Consider the following 18,154-nt stretch of genomic DNA (forward strand, 5'->3'; position numbering starts at 1 on the left):
TCAAGTTTCTTTGCTGAATTCTAAAATGGGAAAACAACACTACAAAAGGAATATTCAAGAGCTATGGGCAAATTCAGGCTTTGTAAAAGCATTTTATATTTCCAATTAAAATCAAAATCCTTGTTTTGCATATCATTTTGAGATATGCAGCTAAAGTAGAATATTAACTTTAAGATTACTACCAATATATTAAAATCAGTATCTTCAAATTTAAGATTACAGAGAAATACTGAGATTGCTGAAAGATATCTTAACATGTTTCTTTTACAAATTGTAACCTGAAACCAACACTTTTTCTTATTACATTTTGCTGTGCACTAAACCTCAAAGAGAATTCTCCAAGTTCTTTGAAAATTAAAATGTTAAAGAGTAAAGCAACAAAATGCTTTTACTGTGTCCTGTTACTAGATTTGGGAAAAGCATCATCTTGAGAGGGTCTTATCTTCTTAGAGTAAAAGTCATGTAAGAACCTATGTTCATTTTTCAAATCATTGTTATATTCACAGTCTTCTTAGGAAATATACATTTCTATTTACAGGCCAGAAGTTCAGCCAGCCGTTTATACTCTAAGGAAATAGGCTGGAGAGAGGTAAATTCGCCTAAAATCATTGGTGATAGATCGAATGACTGATTCATTCAAGAATAATATATTAAGCACTACTGTATAGCAAAAAAATGCACTGGGGCTGAGCATATACGAATGAATGAATGAAGCAGACATAGTTCAGCCTTCACAGAGTATACAACGTAATAGGAATGTCAAACAAAAATAAGTAAATGCTTGCTATCTATCTATCTATCTATCTATCTATCTATCTATCTATCTATCTATAAAATTACAAATTGTTGTAAGTATAAGCAGGAAAAACAGGATTCTAAGAAAAGGAATGACAAAAAGAACAGAGTATTCATAGAGATCTCCAACAGTATAATTTTAACTGACACCTGATGGATATAAAGAATGACTTTTGCAAAGAGAGGCAGAAAGATATACAAGGAGGAGGCATAAAATGTTCAAAGGTGCTGAGGCAGAAAATAATTTGGTCTTTAAAGCTACTGACATCAGTTCATGGGACCTTGAACCTGGTATACTGTGAAGAAACTCCAAGATATGCAATTAATTTAGAGGCATCTCCATGACAGCCTGTAGACCACTGTATAGGGATCTGATATTATGTCAATCTTCATGAGAAATCATTAGGAGTTTTTGAAAACACATTGTCTCATATATGTGTTTAAGAGTTCTAGTTTTTTTTTAGGCCGGGCGCGGAGGCTCACTCCTGCAATCCCAGCACTTTGGGAGGCCAAGGCGGGTGGATCACAAGGTCAGGAGATCGAGACCATCCTGGCTAACACGGTGAAACCCCATCTCTACAAAAAATACAAAAAAACTAGCTGGGCGTTGTGGCGGGCACCCGTACTCCCAGCTACTCAGGAGGCTGAGGCAGGAGAATGGTGTGAACCCCGGGGGCAGAGCTTGCAGTGAGCCCAGATCGTGCCACTGCACTCCAGCCTGGGCAACAGAGTGAGACTCTGTCTCAAAGAAAAAAAAGAGTTCTAGTTTTCATATGGAGAAGGAGGTAGAGGGCAGCCAGGACGAAGATTTTTCAATCAGACCAGGGAAAAGAAAATCATCATTTGGGTTAAGCAGATGACTGAGAAACTAAGTGAGAAGTGGACGGAGTAAAGATTTCTGAGGCCTTAAGGATGCAGGAAACAGCAATAATGACTCAGAATTCTGGCTTTCACAGTGTGGCAGATTGTAATGCAATGTACAAGGATGGCAAAGACTGAATGAGGGAATCAGAAATCACAGGGAGCAGGAAATTTAAAGAAGCACCCTGGCTTTCATACCCCTAGAGACTACAATTCAGGTAACTGAGAAGCAGGGCTTCCCTTAGCAGTTTGGAGTGGAAGTCACAAGCCTTGGTTGTGAACAAAACCGACCTCTACTGACCACTTACAGTGAGTTATGGGCTGTGCCAGCTCCTTCCAGTTGTGCTTGCGATCTCATTTACTTCTACTACAGTCCTGGAAGGTAGCTGTGATTAGCTACATTTAAAACATGAGGAAATTAAAGGTTATCTTTTGTATCTTGTTCAAAGTTCCTTGGTAACTGAGAGTTAAGAGTCTAACGTCTAACTCTAAAAGTAGTGTCCAAACATATCCTCAATTTACTGATTAGAAACAGTGGATACATGAAACTATTGAGAGTAAGGTGTGTGTGTGTCTCTGTGTGTGTGTGTGTGTGTGTGTCTATGTGTGTCTGTGTGTATGTCTGGAACGGATGGGGCATGCTAAATAAAGCTCATCATAGATCCAGTTCTACTGTCATCTACGAAAAGCAAGGAGGCAAGTCTCTATTAATGTAGAGGCACAATGTGGACTCATTCATGCATGATAAAACACCTACCAAGTGACACACACTGGACAAGTTTCCAGGTCAGCAAAAGAGGCACAATCCCAACTACTATGCAGCTCAGAGCCTAGCAATCCATCATTCTCGAAATACAATTTTCTTTACACAATGCCACCCAGGAGGCTAGATTAGCCATGCACATACATGATTCACATACAAAGTCAAAATGCCGTGTGCTAAGGGAGATAAAGCACCAGGTGAGACAGAGCTCTATGAGAGATAAACTGCTATGGGTGGCAAAACAATATAGGCCTTAAGAGCAGTGGGAGATTACTTGGGATGGAAAGGTCACAAAAAGCTTTCTTTATCGATTAAGTAAATGCCTGGAACATAATAGGGTCTGAACTAAATGATACTGGAAGATGTAAAAAAATCCAATTTTCCCTGAAATTAATTAATAATGTATAAATAGAGATGTTAGAAAAATAGTTAAACTGTCGTAATACTGTATCTAAGGCTCAGAATAAAGAAGATCATACTCTAGTCCAGAGGTTGGCAAACTTTTCCTGCAAAGGGGCAGATAAGTTATTTTTCAACTTTGTGAACTCCATCATCAATATCCATCAACTCAGTGCTAATATTTTTGCAGGAAGACAGTCATGAACAATACGTACATGAATGGCTGCAGCTGTGCTCCAAAAAATTTGTTGCTTACAAAAACAAGTGGCAGGCTGGATCTGGCCCTCAGGCCATCGCTCGCTAACCCCTGCCCAACTCATTGCTCCCCAAATTTAATAGAATTATCTGTCACTCAAGTTGCTGGGAATGCAAGGAAGACACTGAGTCTAATTAGGATATTTCACACACAAAAATTATTGGAGAGAGCAGTTGTGAGTTGAGACTGAAATGAAGCCCCCTCTCTTGAGTGTTTCTGCCAAAATAAGAAATATAAACACATCCCGATGACAGAGTAACATGACAAGCATGGCTGAAGGAAGAAAGTTATCAGTGGAGACCCGCTACATAGCATGGTCACAGCCACGGCAGGTAAGGTGAAGTGGAGACAGCCTTGTCAGCCAGCCATCTCAGCTCTCTTTCCAGCCTCTCCTGACTTGACTTGGTATAAAGATCTTACTGAGCTGAAGCCACTAATAGAAGCTCAAATCCCAGTTAACTTTTACAGTGCTGTCCCTGCTGTGGCTCTCTCTCATTTTTCTCTTTCATATTTTGTTAATAATGATTGCCCTATTTTGAATAAAATATCATAACAAATTGAACTTAAATCATTCATTCAACACTTATTTATTGGGTATGTCCTGTATGTTCCTACCCTTGAGTGCCTATAATGTTACTACTCTGTGATGGAACTGGAGATCTGATGGTGAGAAAACTATTCATATTATCCCTACTCTCCTGGAACATAAGGTCCAGATGACAAAACACAAAATAAGGTCACAAGTAAATATAATTGCAACAGTGATCAGCTGCTTTGAAGGAAACAAACTGCTGAAATGGAAAATACTATAGGAAGGGAATAATTTAGACAGAGTATACAGAGACAGTTTTTCTGTGGAGATCTTTATTTAATTAAAAGACCATTGGTATTGGAGCATGATGAATTGCGGAGGAAAGAAGAGTGAAAAAACTTATGTTGGAAAAACCAGAGAAGAGAACAGGTTATGCTGGGAAGGCGTTTGGATGTAAGGTTTTCATGTTTCATCCTCAATACAGCTAGAAATCAGTGAGAATGGCTTTGAGCTGGGGAGTGATGTAGTTTGTTTTACCAATATTAATCAAAAATGGTTTGTACAGCAGCTAGGAGTATAAACATGTAGAATATGATGGGTGGAGTACTGTGACAGAAAAGGAGTAAGATGAAAGTGGCTTGCTTGGTGCAGGGTGGTGGTGGCAGTGGCAGTAGAAGTGTAGGGAAGTTGCTGAATTTGAGATTTATGTTGAAGGAAGAACCAAGTTTTGTGGAAGGGTGGATGGTTAAAAGGTTCTTAAGTGTGGGTGTGAGTAGGTGGTTGTGGGATAAAAAGGGAAGGGTAATGTAATTAAAGAAGCCAATGGTTTCTGGTTTGACCTCCTGGTTGCCTGATGGTGCCATTTACCTTGAAAAGGAAGATTGGGGGAGAAGAAAGAGTGGGGAGGAGAACCAAGAGGTATGTTTTGGACATATTTGAAAATTCATGGGGGCAAAGAGGCAATTAGATACACAAGAGTGAATGTCAGGCAAGTCATTAGAAGATAGATGGCATTTTAGGCTATGGGATGGAAAGTCATGATAGGAAGAAAGTGAGGGAAAAGAAGGCCCAGAACAAGGTTGTATTGCAGATAATTGTATATTTAAATTGTCTGTACCTTGTGATGTTTTGATATCTTAGAAAATCTTTCTAACTGGGGAAGAGATCGCCTTTGCCTGAGGCTAGTCAATTCTTAAGCTAGAAGAGGGATCAGCCTGAAGCATGCTGTGACATGCAAACTAACCAACCCAGAGCCACACTTCCTTTACCTTGCCCATATACCCCGGAAACAATATTCTTCTGTCTTAAGCAACCCAGGGCCAGGTACCAGGCAACTAGAGAACACTGCTGTTTTCCAAAGTCTGGAGAAATTATTCAAAGTAGTCCTAAATTGTTCATCCTATCCTGCCTTACCTTTCTCTCAGAAACCCCAATAAAGGCCATGCCTTACAACTTACCTTGCTCCTGTTTCTGCCTCCTGACCACTCTGGTCTTCCCCATGTTGCCATGTATGGCATGCCTCCTGTCTCTAGGACCTGTGAGTAAAAAATACTTTATTTTCTTGAGTCTCTCCTGTGTCTCCTCTTGTAGCCTCATCTGGCCAATTGTCTCATAAACACATACAAAACAAAATTTCTGAGAAATCATAATATTTATAGATGCAGCAAAAGAGAAAAACAATGAAAGTCTGTATTAGTCACCAGAAAAAAGGTCAGAAGTCTGAGGTACCTAAGAGAAGACAGAAAAATGAGATCTGGAATTTGAGAAGCGCCTGTTAGGAGAAGAGCCATCTCTACTGTAAGCACAAGCAACAGAGAGGGAATGGGGATGTCAGGAGGGTATCCTAAGGACAGCATATAGGATTTTGTCACATTTTTCCTCCAACGATCACAGAAAACTGTGATCCATATCCACTATTTTTCGTTCCAAGTCTCTGATAAGTAAGTTATCCAATCCATGTTAAAACAGGCTGGATTCTTGCATCATAAGACCTAATTTATATTTTTACAAGATCCTTTTAGCTGCTTCCACCAAAGTCCTTTCCCCCTGCATACACTTGAGCTTATCTTGCATATTCTATTTATTATGATATATAAGGTGCGTTTTCCCTGCTGGACTTGGGGGCTTTGAGAAAAGGGACTCTATTTTTCCTTTCTCTATCCTCCCAGCCAACTGAGCATCCGATTCTTTACAAAACTGAGAGACCTACCATAGTAGGGCCTCCAAATTTATAACACTTGCTCTTAGTCCTACACTTAGAGCTTCAATTCATGTAGGAGTCAGTGAAGACTAAGTGTGAATAGCCCAGAAACTTGAAAGATAAAGTTGAAAGCAGTTTCTTAAAGATTTTTTTTAATGTTCTTAATTCAGAAACCATTAATCCAATTTAAGAGAAAACTGTTTAAAAAAATTTTAGAGAATTTATGAAGACATATCTTTAATGAAGAAAAACACAATGATATGTAACATTTTGAAATCAATCATGTTTTAGCAGTCTTCTATTTGCTTACTAGTTTTTACTAATAGTTTTCACACACTGAATTAAGTTTCCTGCAACTAACATGTTTTCTTCTCTTTTGCCCTGAAATTTCTGTAGATTTTCCATTATGGAATGTGAGTCTATGTTATGTGATGCATAGATATCCATTCCTATTGATTTCTTGTGGAAATAAATAACTTTCTTACTAAAATTTGATAAATAGTGCCCTTATTAATATGTAGATATTTTCAGAATCAATTATATTGTGTTTCGGTATGCCTGACGATGATATTAGTTTTTTTTTTTCAATATTTCACTTCGTTCTTTTTGTGCCTGTTTGTGCTACTATTAATAATTTACTATTAATAATCTGAAGGTCTCAGGTTTTTCTATTACCTTTTTTGTTATCTTTTAAATACAATGTGATATGCTTTTTATTTTTTTATTTTTTTGAGACGGAGTCCTGCTCTTGTCACCCAGCCTGGAGTGCAATGGCACAATCATGGCTCACTGCAACCTCTGCTTCCTGGGTTCAAGTAATTCTCCTGCCTTAGCCTCCTGAACAGCTGGGATTACAGGCATCTGCCACAATGCCCAGCTAATTTTTGTGTTTTTAGTAGAGATGGGGTTTCACCATATTGGCCAAGCTGGTCTCAAACTCCTGACCTCAGGTGATCCGCCTTCCTTGGCCTCCCAAAGTCCTGGGATTACAGGCATGAGCCACTGTGCCTGGCCAATATAATACTTTTAATCCGATATTTCTTTTTCTTTATCTATTATCTACTGACCTTTCACTGTAATACTGACAAAATTTATACCTCCACTTACTCTCCAATCACTTCTATTATTGCATTACCTAATTTTAACTGTTTACACACTTTATTTTACTACATTTTTATGCCTTTGTATGTTTATGCTATGTTATTTAATGGCATTTTTCTTTTTTTTTTTTTTTTTTTTTTTTTTTTTTTTTTTTTTTTGGAGACGGAGTCTTGCTCTGCCGCCCAGGCTGGAGTGCAGTGGCCGGCTCTCAGCTCACTGCAAGCTCCGCCTCCCGGGTTCACGCCATTCTCCTGTCTCAGCCTCCCGAGTAGCTGGGACTACAGGCGCCCGCCTCGTCGCCCGGCTAGTTTTTTTTTGTATTTTTTAGTAGAGACGGGGTTTCACCGTATTAGCCAGGAGGGTCTCGATCTCCTGACCTCATGATCCGCCCATCTCGGCCTCCCAAAGTGCTGGGATTACAGGCTTGAGCCACCGTGCCCGGCCGGCATTTTTCTTAAGTGGCATTTTTTTTGCCTTCAGCTATAAAAGATGAAGAATTCACCATATGTATCCTGCCTCTCACTTTCTCTTCCACTTTTCATCCTAAATTGTATGAGATAAATTTTTTCAACGTTATTATCCTTTGTAACATTTTCATTCTGTTCTATAAACATAATTCTCAGAAAAATTTTTACTTATTTCTGCAGTTAGAAACATTTAATATTTTCAACATATTTAATGTTTATCAACAGTTCTTTTGCCATAATTCCTCTATTCATTTTTATTGACAGAATATTTTAGAAAGAATCTGGCAACTAGATTCTGAGCAGTATTTACATGTTGAAAACTGTTTGTCGGTTGCCTTACTTTAAAAGATACACTGACTGAGTTTAGGAACATGGGTTACACTGCCTTTTCCTGAAAGCACTGGAGAGGCATTGACCTGTTCTTTTCCTAATGTGGAATGTTACTGAGAGGAATTCTGAGGTCATCCTTTGTTTAGGACTTGATCTCCTTTCAGACTCCCCAAAAGATTCTCTGTTCCAGTTGGCCTTCTATATTGTTGGTTTCTGAATACATACCCCAAAGAACTTGAGCATCAGTGAATTTTTGGTATCTTCTGGGAACACTGGAACTAATCGCTTGAAGATACCAAGGGATGATTGTGTTTTCAAAGGCGAGTGGATTAGGATATTGATGGTGATCATTTTGCATAACTATTTTCATAATGTTGGGCTTCCAAACAAAAGATTAAGTCAAAAATGTTTACTCTCAAAACTTCTTCACATCTGGAAAAAGTAACTTTAAACATTTTTGTCTCCATATGTTCATTTCTCCTTTTCAGGCACACCACTTATGTGTATGCTGAACTTTCCTTTTATCTGTTTGGACTTTCTAACAAATTATTTTCATTCATCTACCCTGACAATTGTTTTAACTCATTGTTCATGTTAATCTATTTTGTTTCATTTTTTCAATCTTCACATGCTTTTTGATATTTTCAGTTTCTATTCTCCTTTAGGTTATTTCCAACATATCTTTAGATTTAACATTCTTTTCTACTATTCTTCCCTATACTTAATAAGGTTTCCCTGTGTCCCCAACTAAAATCTCATCTTGAATTATAATCCCCATGTGTTGGGGGAGGGACCTCATGGGAGGGACCTCATGGGGGAAGTTTCCCCCATGTTGTGCTTGTGATAGTGTGTGAGTTCTCACAAGATCTGATGGTTTTATAAGGGGCTTTTCCCCACTTCAGTCTGCACTTCTCTCTCCTGCCGCCATGTGAAGAAGGACATGGTTGTTCCTCTTCTGCCATGATAGTAAGTTTCCTGGGGCCTCCCCAGCAATGCAGAACTATGAGTCAATTAAGCCTCTTTCCTTTATAAAATTACCCAGTCTTGGGTAGTCCTTTGTAGCAGCATGAGAACAAACTAATATACTAATTTTCTTGTTTTATCTGCTTAAGAGTCATTTCCTTCTGTTTCTTTGCTATATTTCTTCCTGAATTTTCTGTTTCCTGAAAGTCTGCTTTGAGACATTATTTCAAAGAAGTTATTGTTTTGTTAATGTATATTGCTTAATTTAGTAATACATTTGGGAATTAATTTCATTTTCTCCATGACGAAATTTTCTTGGTGAATATTTTTCAACTGCTTTCTATTCTAATTATTTTAATACAATGGTATTTATGCTGCAGTGGTCCCTTTTTCACATGGTGAGTCTTTATAGACTATAAGCTGGCAATTTATCTTTGAATATAGTGAGTATTTGGAACTATGGGAGGAGGGTCAGAGCGGGATATAGTACAACAGTAATTGTCTCAGAGGCTGACCATGAAATGCACAAAAATGTACTCCTATGTCTAGTTTAGCTTTTAATTTTCCCCAGGCGAGAGAGAGATGGCACTCAGGACTGCTTCCAAAGGAGTTTCTCTTCCAGCTTGCTCCACTGTCTGCCTCCTTTCATACAAATGGTAAGTCTCAATGTCTCCTGACTCAGCCTCCCATCCTCCAGTTGCTTCATGCTCACTGGTTTCCAGGCATGCACTTGCCACAGAGTGCATTGTTGCAAATAAGAGATTGTTTTCTCAGACGAGCATACCATCTACTTCTGAAATGGCATACTGGGCTCTGGAGCCCTTCTTCCTATATTTGGCTGAAGGTTCCTTTCAATAAAGGTGGAATTTCCTTCTACTTATTTTAAATTATTTTTCATGAGGAAAGGGGGCTGCATCATCATTACTATTTTAAGTCCAAAAGTCTTCTATAGATCAAAAATATTTCATATCTACAAATTAATTTGTCCTTACACCATATCCAATTACATTCAATGTGGTAATTAATACTATCCCCAATAAAAAAGAAAAGAAAAGAAAAGAAAAAATCCAGGGAAGTTATGTGGTTTATCAATGGCCACACAGCAAATCAGTATCATATTTGAATAAAGAATTATGTGCTTTGTCTTCTAGGTTAAGTTTTATTTCCACTAGAAACATGACCACAATGTGATTTAGTTATTTTTCTCCTAGAAATTTATCATAACGCTATATCCCTAATGAGGGGTACAATATGTCATCAATTAATCTGTGACTAACGCTTACAAAAAGCCCCAAATTTGAACTTGAATTCAACTCTACAACACCCACCTAAATTTATGTTTATAAATACTCGTACTGGGGGCGGTTCCAAGATGGCCAAATAGGAACAGCTCCAGCCTCCAGCTCCCAACATGAGCGACACAGAACATGGGTGATTTCTGCATTTCCAACTGAGGTACTGGGTTCATCTCACTGGGGTGTGTAGGACAGTGGGTGCAGGACAGTGGGTGCAGCCCACCAAGCGAGAGTTGAAGCAGGGTGAGGCATCGCCTCACCTGGGAAGTGCAAGGGGGAAGGGAATTCCATTTCCTAGCCAAGGGAAACTGTGACACACAGCACCTGGAAAATCGGGTCACTCCCACCCTAATACTGTGCTTTTCCAAGGGTCTTAGCAAACGGCACATCAGGAGATTATATCCTGTGTCTGGCTCGGAGGATCCCACACCCATGGAGCCTCCCTCATTCCTAGCACAGCAGTCTGAGATCTAATTGCAAGGCAGCAGCCAGGCTGGAGGAGGGGCACCCACCATTGCTGAGGCTTGAGTAGGCAAACAAAGCGGCCAGGAAACTCGAACTGGGTAGAGCCCACTGCAGCTCAAGGAGGCCTGCCTGCCTTTGCAGACTCCACCTCTGGGGACAGGGCATAGCAAAACAAAAGGCAGCAGAAACCTATGCAGATTTAACTGTCTCTGTCTGATAGCTTTGAAGAGAGTAGTGGTTCTCCCAGCATGGAGTTTGAGATCTGAGAACAGAGAGACTGCCTGCTTAAGTGGGTCCCTGACCCCCAAGTAGCCTAACTGGGAGACACCCCCCACTAGGGGCAGACTGACACCTCACACCTCACATGGCCAGGTACCCCTCTGAGATGAAGCTTCCAGAGGAACAATCAGGCAGCAACATTTGCTGTTCAGCATTATTCACTCTTCTGCAGCCACCACTGCTGATACACAGGCAAACAAGGTCTGGAGTGGACCTCAAGCAAACTCCAACAGGCCTGCAGCTGAGGGTTATGACTGTTAGAAGGAAAACTAACAAACAGAAAGGACATCCACAACAAAACCCCATCTGTACATCACCATCATCAAAGACCAAAGGTAGATAAAATCACAAAGATGGGGAAAAACCAATGCAGAAATGCTGAAAATTCTAAAAATCAGAGCGTCTCTCCCCATCCAAAGGAACACAGCTCCTTGCCAGCAATGGAAAGAAGCTGGGCAGAGAATGACTTTGACGAGTTGAGAGAAGAAGGCTGCAGACGATCAAACTTCTCTGAGCTTTTAAAGGAGGAAGTTCGAACCCATTGCAAAGAATCTAAAAACCTTGAAAAAAGATTTGATGAAAGGCTAACTAGAATAACCAATGTAGAGAGGTCCTTAAATGACCTGATAGTGCTGAAAACCGTGACACAAGAACTACGTGACAAATGCACAAGCTTCAGTAACCGACTCGATCAACTGGAAGAAAAGGTAACAGTGACTGAAGATCAGATGAATGAAATGAAGTGAGAAGAGAAGTTTTGAGAAAAAAGAGTAAAAAGAAATGAACAAAGCCTCCAAGAAATATGGGACTGTGTGAAAAGACCAAATCTACATCTGATTGGTGTACCTGAAAGTGACAGGGAGAATGGAACCAAATTGGAAAACACTCTGTAGGATATTATCCAGGAGAACTTCCCCAACCTAGCAAGGCAGGACAACATTCAAATTTAGGAAATACAGAGAATGTCACAGAGATACTCCTTGAGAAGAGCAACTCCAAGACACATAATTGCCAGATTCACCAAAGTTGAAATGAAGGAAAAAATGTTAAGAGCAGTCAGAGAGAAAGGTCTGGTTACCAACAAAGGGAAGCCCATCAGACTGACATCGGATCTCTTGGCAGAAACTTTACAAGCCAGAAGAGAGTGGGGGCCAATATTCAGCATTCTTAAGGAAAAGAATTTCAACCCAGAACTTCATATACAGTCAAACTAAGTTTCATAAGTGAAGGAGAAATAAAATCTTTTACAGACAAGCAAATGCTGAGAGACTCTGTCACCAACAGGCCTGCCCTACAAGAGACCCTGAAGGAAGCACTAAACCTGGAAAGGAACAACTGGTACCAGCCATTGCAAAACCATGCCAATATGTAAAGACCATCGATGCTAGGAAGAAACTGCATCAACAAATGAGCAAAATAACCAGCTAACATCATAATGACAGGATCAAGTTCACACAAAACAATATTAACCTTAAATGTAAATGGGCTAAATGCTCCAATTAAAAGACACAGACTGGCAAATTGGATAAAGAGTCAAGACCCATCAGCTTCCTGTATTCAGGAGACCAATCTCATGTTCAGAGACACACATAGGCTCAAAATAAAGGGATGGAGGAAGATCTACCAAGCAAATGGAAAACAAAAAAAGGCAGGTGTTACATTCCTAGTCTCTGATAAAACAGACTTTAAACCAAAAAAGATCAAAAGAGACAAAGAAGGCCACTCCATAATGGTAAAGGGACCAATTCAACAAGAAGAGCTAACAATCCTAAATATATATGCACCCAATACAGGAGCATCCAGATTCATAAAGCAAGTCCTTAGAGACCTACAAAGAGACTTAGATTTTCACACAATAATAATGGGAGACTTTAACACCCCACTGTCAATATTAGACAGATCAACGAGACAGAAAGTTAAAAAGGATATCCAGTAATTGAACTCAACTCTGCAGCAAGCGGACCTAATAGATATCTACAGAACTCTCCACCCCAAATCAACAGAATATACATTCTTCTTAGCACCACATCACACTTATTCCAAAATTGACCACATAGTTGGAAGTAAAGCACTCCTCGGCAAACAGAAAAGAACAGAAATGATAACAAACTGTCTCTCAGACCACAGTGCAATCAAACTAGAACTCAGGACTAAGAAACTCACTCAAAACCGCTCACCTACATGGAAACTGAACAACCTGCTACTGAATGACTACTGGATACATAACGAAATAAAGGCAGAAATAAAGATGTTCTTTGAAACCAATGAGAACAAAGATACAACATACCAGAATCTCTGGGACACATTTAAAGCAGTGTGTAGAGGGAAATTTATAGCACTAAATGCCCACAAGAGAAAGCAGGAAATATCTAAAATGGACACCCTAACATCACAATTAAAACAACTACAGAAGCAAGAGAAAACACATTCAAAAGCTAGCAGAAGGCAAGAAATAGTAACTAAGATCAGAGCAGAACTGAAGGAGATAGAGACACAAAAAACCCTTCAAAAAATCAATGAATCCGGAAGCTGGTTTTCTGAAAAGATCAACAAAATTGACAGACTGCTAGCAACACTAATAAAGAATAAAAGAGAGAAGAATCAAATAGACACAATAAAAAATAATAAAGGGGATATCACCACCGACCCCACAGAAATACAAACTACCATCAGAGAATACTATAAACACCTCTACACAAATAAACTAGAAAACCTAGAAGAAATGGATAAATTCCTCAACACACACACCCTCCCAAGACTAAACCAGGAAGAAGCTGAATCCCTGAATAGACCAATAACAGGCTCTGAAATTAAGGCAATAATTAATAGCCTACCAACCAAAAAAAGTCCAGGACCAGAGGGATTCAGAGCCGAATTCTACCAGAGGTACAAGGAGGAGCTGGTACCATTGCTTCTGAAACTGTTCCAATCAATAGAAAAAGAGGGAATCCTCCCTAACTTATTTTATGAGGCCAACATCATCCTGATACCAAAGCCTGGCAGAGATACAACAAAAAAAGAGAATTCTAGACCACTATCCCTGATGAACATCAATGCAAAAATCCTCAGTAAAATACTGGAAAACCGAATCCAGCAGCACATCAAATAGTTTATCCACCATGATCAAGTGGGCTTCATCCCTGGAATGCAAGGCTGATTCAACATACACAAATCAATAAATGTAATCCAGCATATAAACAGAACCAAAGACAAAAACCATATGATTATCTCAATAGATGCAGAAAAGGTCTTTGACAAAGTTCAACAGCCCTTCATGCTAAAAACACTCACTAAATGCGGTATTGACAGAACGTATCTCAAAATAATAAGAGCTATTTATGACAAACCCACAGCCATAATCATACTGAATGGGCAAAAACTGGAAGCATTCCCTTTGAAAACTGGCACAAGACCGGGATGCCCTCTCTCACCACTCGTATGTTGGAAGTTCTGGCCAGGGCAATCAGGCAGGAGAAAGAAATAAAGGGTATTCAATGAGGAAAAGACGAATTCAAATTGTCCCTGTTTGCATATGACATGATTGTATACTTAGAAAACCCCATTGTCTCAGCCTGAAATCTCCTTAAGCTGATAAGCAACTTCATCAAAGTCTCAGGATACAAAATCAATGTGCAAAAATCACAAGCATTCTTACACACCAGTAACAGAGAGAGAGTCAAATCATGAGTGAACTCCCATTCATAATTGCTTCAAATAGAGTAAAATACCTAGGAATCCAACTTACAAGGGATGTAAAGGACCTCTTCAAGAACTACAAACCACTGCCCAGTGAAATAAAAGAGGACACAAACAAATGGAAGAACATTCCATGCTCATGGATAGGAAGAATCAATATCGTGAAAATGGCCATACTGCCCAAGGTAATTTATAGATTCAATGCCATCCCCATTAATCTACCAATGAGTTTCTTCGCAGAATTGGAAAAAACTACTTTAAAGTTCATATGGAACCAAAAAACAGCCTGCATTGCCAAGACAATCCTAAGCCAAAAGAGCAAAGCTGGAGGAATCACGCTACCTGACTTCAAACTATACTACAAGGTTACAGTAACCAAAACAGCATGGTACTGATACCGAAACAGGGATATAGACCAAAGGAACAGAACAGAGCCCTCAGAAATAATACCACACACCTACATCCATTTGATCTTTGACAAACATGACAAAAACAAGAAATGGGGAAAGGATTCCCTATTGAATAAATGGTGCTGGAAAACTGGCTAGCCATAAGTAGAAAACTGAAACTGGATCCCTTCCTTACACCTTATACAAATACAAAAATTATTTCAAGATGTATTAGAGACTTAAATGTTAGACCTAAAACCTTAAAAACCCTAGAAGAAAACCTATGCAATACCATTCAGGACATAGGCATGGGCAAGGACTTCATGTCTAAAACAGCAAAAGCAATGGTAACAAAAGCCAAAGTTGACAAATGGAATCTAATTAAACTAAAGAGCTTCTGCACAGCAAAAGAAACTACCATTAGAGTGAACAGGTGACCTACAGAATGGGAGAACAATTCTGCAATCTACTCATCTGACAAAGGGCTAATATCCAGAACCTAGAAAGAACTCAAATAAATGTACAAGAAAAAAACAAACAACCTCATAAAAAAGTGGGCAAAGGATATGAACAGGCTCTTCTCAAAAGAAGACATCTATGCAGCCAACAGACACATGAAAAAGTGCTCATCATCACTCGCCATCAGAGAAATGCAAATCAAAACCACAATGAGACACCATCTCACACCAGTTAGAATGGTGATCATTAAAAAGTCAGAAAACAGGTGCTGGAGAGGATGTGAAGAAATAGGAACACTTTTACACTGTTGGTGGGATTGTAAACTAGTTCAACCATTGTGGAAGACAGTGTGGCAATTCCTCAAGGATCTAGAACTAGAAATACCATTTGATCCAGCCATCCCATTACTGGGTATATACCCAAAGGATTATAAATCATGCTGCTGTAAAGACACATGCACACATATGTTTACTGTGGCACTATTCACAATAGCAAAGACTTGGAACCAACCCAAATGTCCATCAATAACAGACTGGATTAAGAAAATGTGGCACATATACACCATGGAATACAGTCATAAAAAAGGATGTTTTATGCAGTCATAAAAAAGGATGAGTTCATGTCCTTTGTAGGGACATGGAGGCAGCTGGAAATCATCATTCTCAGCAAACTATCACAAGAACAGAAAATAAAACGCCACATGTTCTCACTCATAGGTGGGAACTGAACAGCAAGAACACTTGGACACAGAAAGGGGAACATAACATACCAGGGCCTGTTGTGAGATGGGGGTAGAGGGGAGGGATAGCATTAGGAGATATACCTAATGTAAATGACCAGTTAATGGGTGCAGCACACTGACATGGCACATGTATACATATGTAACAAACTGCACGTTGTGCACATGTACCCTAGAACATAAAGTATAATAAAAGAAAAAATACTCGTACGATCTTGTGAATTACTCACTCCCACTGTATTGCATTTTGTGTCATAGTATTTAATTTTTAAATATTTTTAAAAATTGCATTTATACATTAGAAGTGCCCCAGGTCTCTCTATGGGGTCTGGGTTTTGACCTTTTCCTACAGTTACGTGAGGAAGGCCCTGTTGATATTTTCATCTGAATATACAACTAGGGGCCTCTGAGACATCAGGGACCATCAATAGGTACACTATCATGCAGTTGAACTCTGCTCTAAAAAGTGAAATGATGAGTGGAACTTTGGAGTTGAATGCCAGTCTTGAGGATAACTTAATTAAGTGGTAAGTCCCTTGAACTGAAATGGAAAATGAAGGCTGCCCCTAACACTAGAGCCTTGGAGAAGAATTCATAAAGGAAAGTAATGAGATGCTCTAGAAAGACAAGAAGTGACACAGAAGTGGAATGGGTAAAAGGCCTACCAATCTATCTTGGAGTAACATTTCCTACAATGTCATCTGCCAACAGCAAGTTTTTTTTATATTCAAGAAAAGCATTTTATTTAAAAATCATTTATTGAATCTTCTCCACTTTCACTATTCTTTCATTATAAAAATCATTCCCAGTTTGTCAACACTATTTATTGTTTCTAATCAAAACAATGACAAAGCAATATTCAGATGGAAGCATCGTGTACCACCTCAAATACAATTTCATATCTCTTCTTTGTTATGAGATGAAATTAGATGTAAAAGGATAAGCAAGTTAAAAAAGAAAAACTCTTTAAGCCTTTTCCCTAATCAAACCCAGCATCAAGTTCAAAATCAATAAATGATACAATAAAACAATAATAATAATAATGACCCAGTTGCCAAATGCAAGGGTGTGCCAGTTTTCAGGAGCTTAGTATGTATTCCTGCAATGTGACTCTATAAAGACAGAGAAAGCCCCAACAGCCACAGTAGAATGAATGGTTCCAAATTTAAAGTCATTAATGCAAGATCCGGTATCTGGAAAGAGGAAACAGCAGCAGTGATGATGAAATGAAGTGCTCCTGCACTTACCAAGATACAAACAGCCCAAGTACAAGCTGCAGTGGGTGGAAACGAGGAAGAAGAATAAGGAAAGATGACCTTCTCATGTCTGGACCATGAGCGAGCTGACAAAGGAAACAGACATGAAAGTGTCATACATACCGCCAACATGTGACTCTTAATGGATTCACAAGAAGGCAAGCAATATGTTACAGCATATATACAGAAAAGACAAGACAAATTTCCTATCTTGAAAAGAGACTTGGCTCCACATTTGTCTATTGGGAGTCTCTGGGAAATGTGTTTCAGAGTTTTCCCAATAATAATAACAGTGATGGCTAGCAATTATTGAGCATTGAATAGGTGTGAAAACCATCCTGGAAGTATAGAGACTATGAGTCCAATAGATGGGGGATTTGAATCCGGACAACTAACTGGGAGACTTTGGCCAAATTACATAAGCAATTTGAATCTCAGTTTCCTAGTTATAAATGGAGATAAATAACAACTACTTCATAGAGTAGTTAGCATTAAATACAAAGACGGATTCAAACATATAGCATGCACAATGCCTGAAGTGTGTTAAGAACCCAGTCAGTATTTGCTATCACATGACCTGCTAATAATTATCCTCACAATTCTAGGATATAAGGGCTAGCATTATTTTTAATATAATAAACAAAAACTTAGGGTTCATAGAAGTTTAGTATCTTGTCAGTGTTCAAATAGCTGATAGGTACAAAAGGAGGTTTCAAATCAAAATCTCACAAGGACACTAAAAGCAGCATTGGAGGGTGTGCCTCCAGACAATGCCTTTCCGCACTTCTGAAATGTTGACAGCTATACCTGCTTTTCTGAGATGTGTTTCAGAACTGCAAGGAGTCCTACACATAATCAAATGTCCCCAGCTTCTAGAAGTGGTAAGAAAGCTGAGAATTCCTTGATGTA

At 39.0% G+C, this 18,154-nt stretch overlaps 1 protein-coding gene and 1 long non-coding RNA gene across 9 annotated transcripts in view; one reads left to right on the forward strand and one right to left on the reverse strand.

Moving 5' to 3' along the window:
• Positions 1-18,154, reverse strand: part of NRG3 (neuregulin 3) — a 1,117,203-nt gene that overhangs the window by 748,235 nt on the left and 350,814 nt on the right. Inside the window, exon 3 of one of the 8 annotated variants that reach the window (XM_030941429.1) lies at positions 5,064-5,141. The exons of the other annotated variants lie outside the window; for them this stretch is intronic. Within the exon in view, the coding sequence (XP_030797289.1) occupies positions 5,064-5,141 (78 nt within the window). The remainder of the gene's footprint in view (positions 1-5,063; positions 5,142-18,154) is intronic. 8 annotated transcript variants of the gene reach the window in all.
• Positions 4,963-8,024, forward strand: LOC104666616. The gene is made up of 3 exons (XR_748579.1): positions 4,963-5,143; positions 5,265-5,403; positions 7,869-8,024. It is a non-coding gene; the product is annotated as an uncharacterized LOC104666616 (long non-coding RNA).

Source organism: Rhinopithecus roxellana, chromosome 11, assembly GCF_007565055.1.
Source record: "Rhinopithecus roxellana isolate Shanxi Qingling chromosome 11, ASM756505v1, whole genome shotgun sequence".
NCBI lineage: Eukaryota > Metazoa > Chordata > Mammalia > Primates > Cercopithecidae > Rhinopithecus > Rhinopithecus roxellana.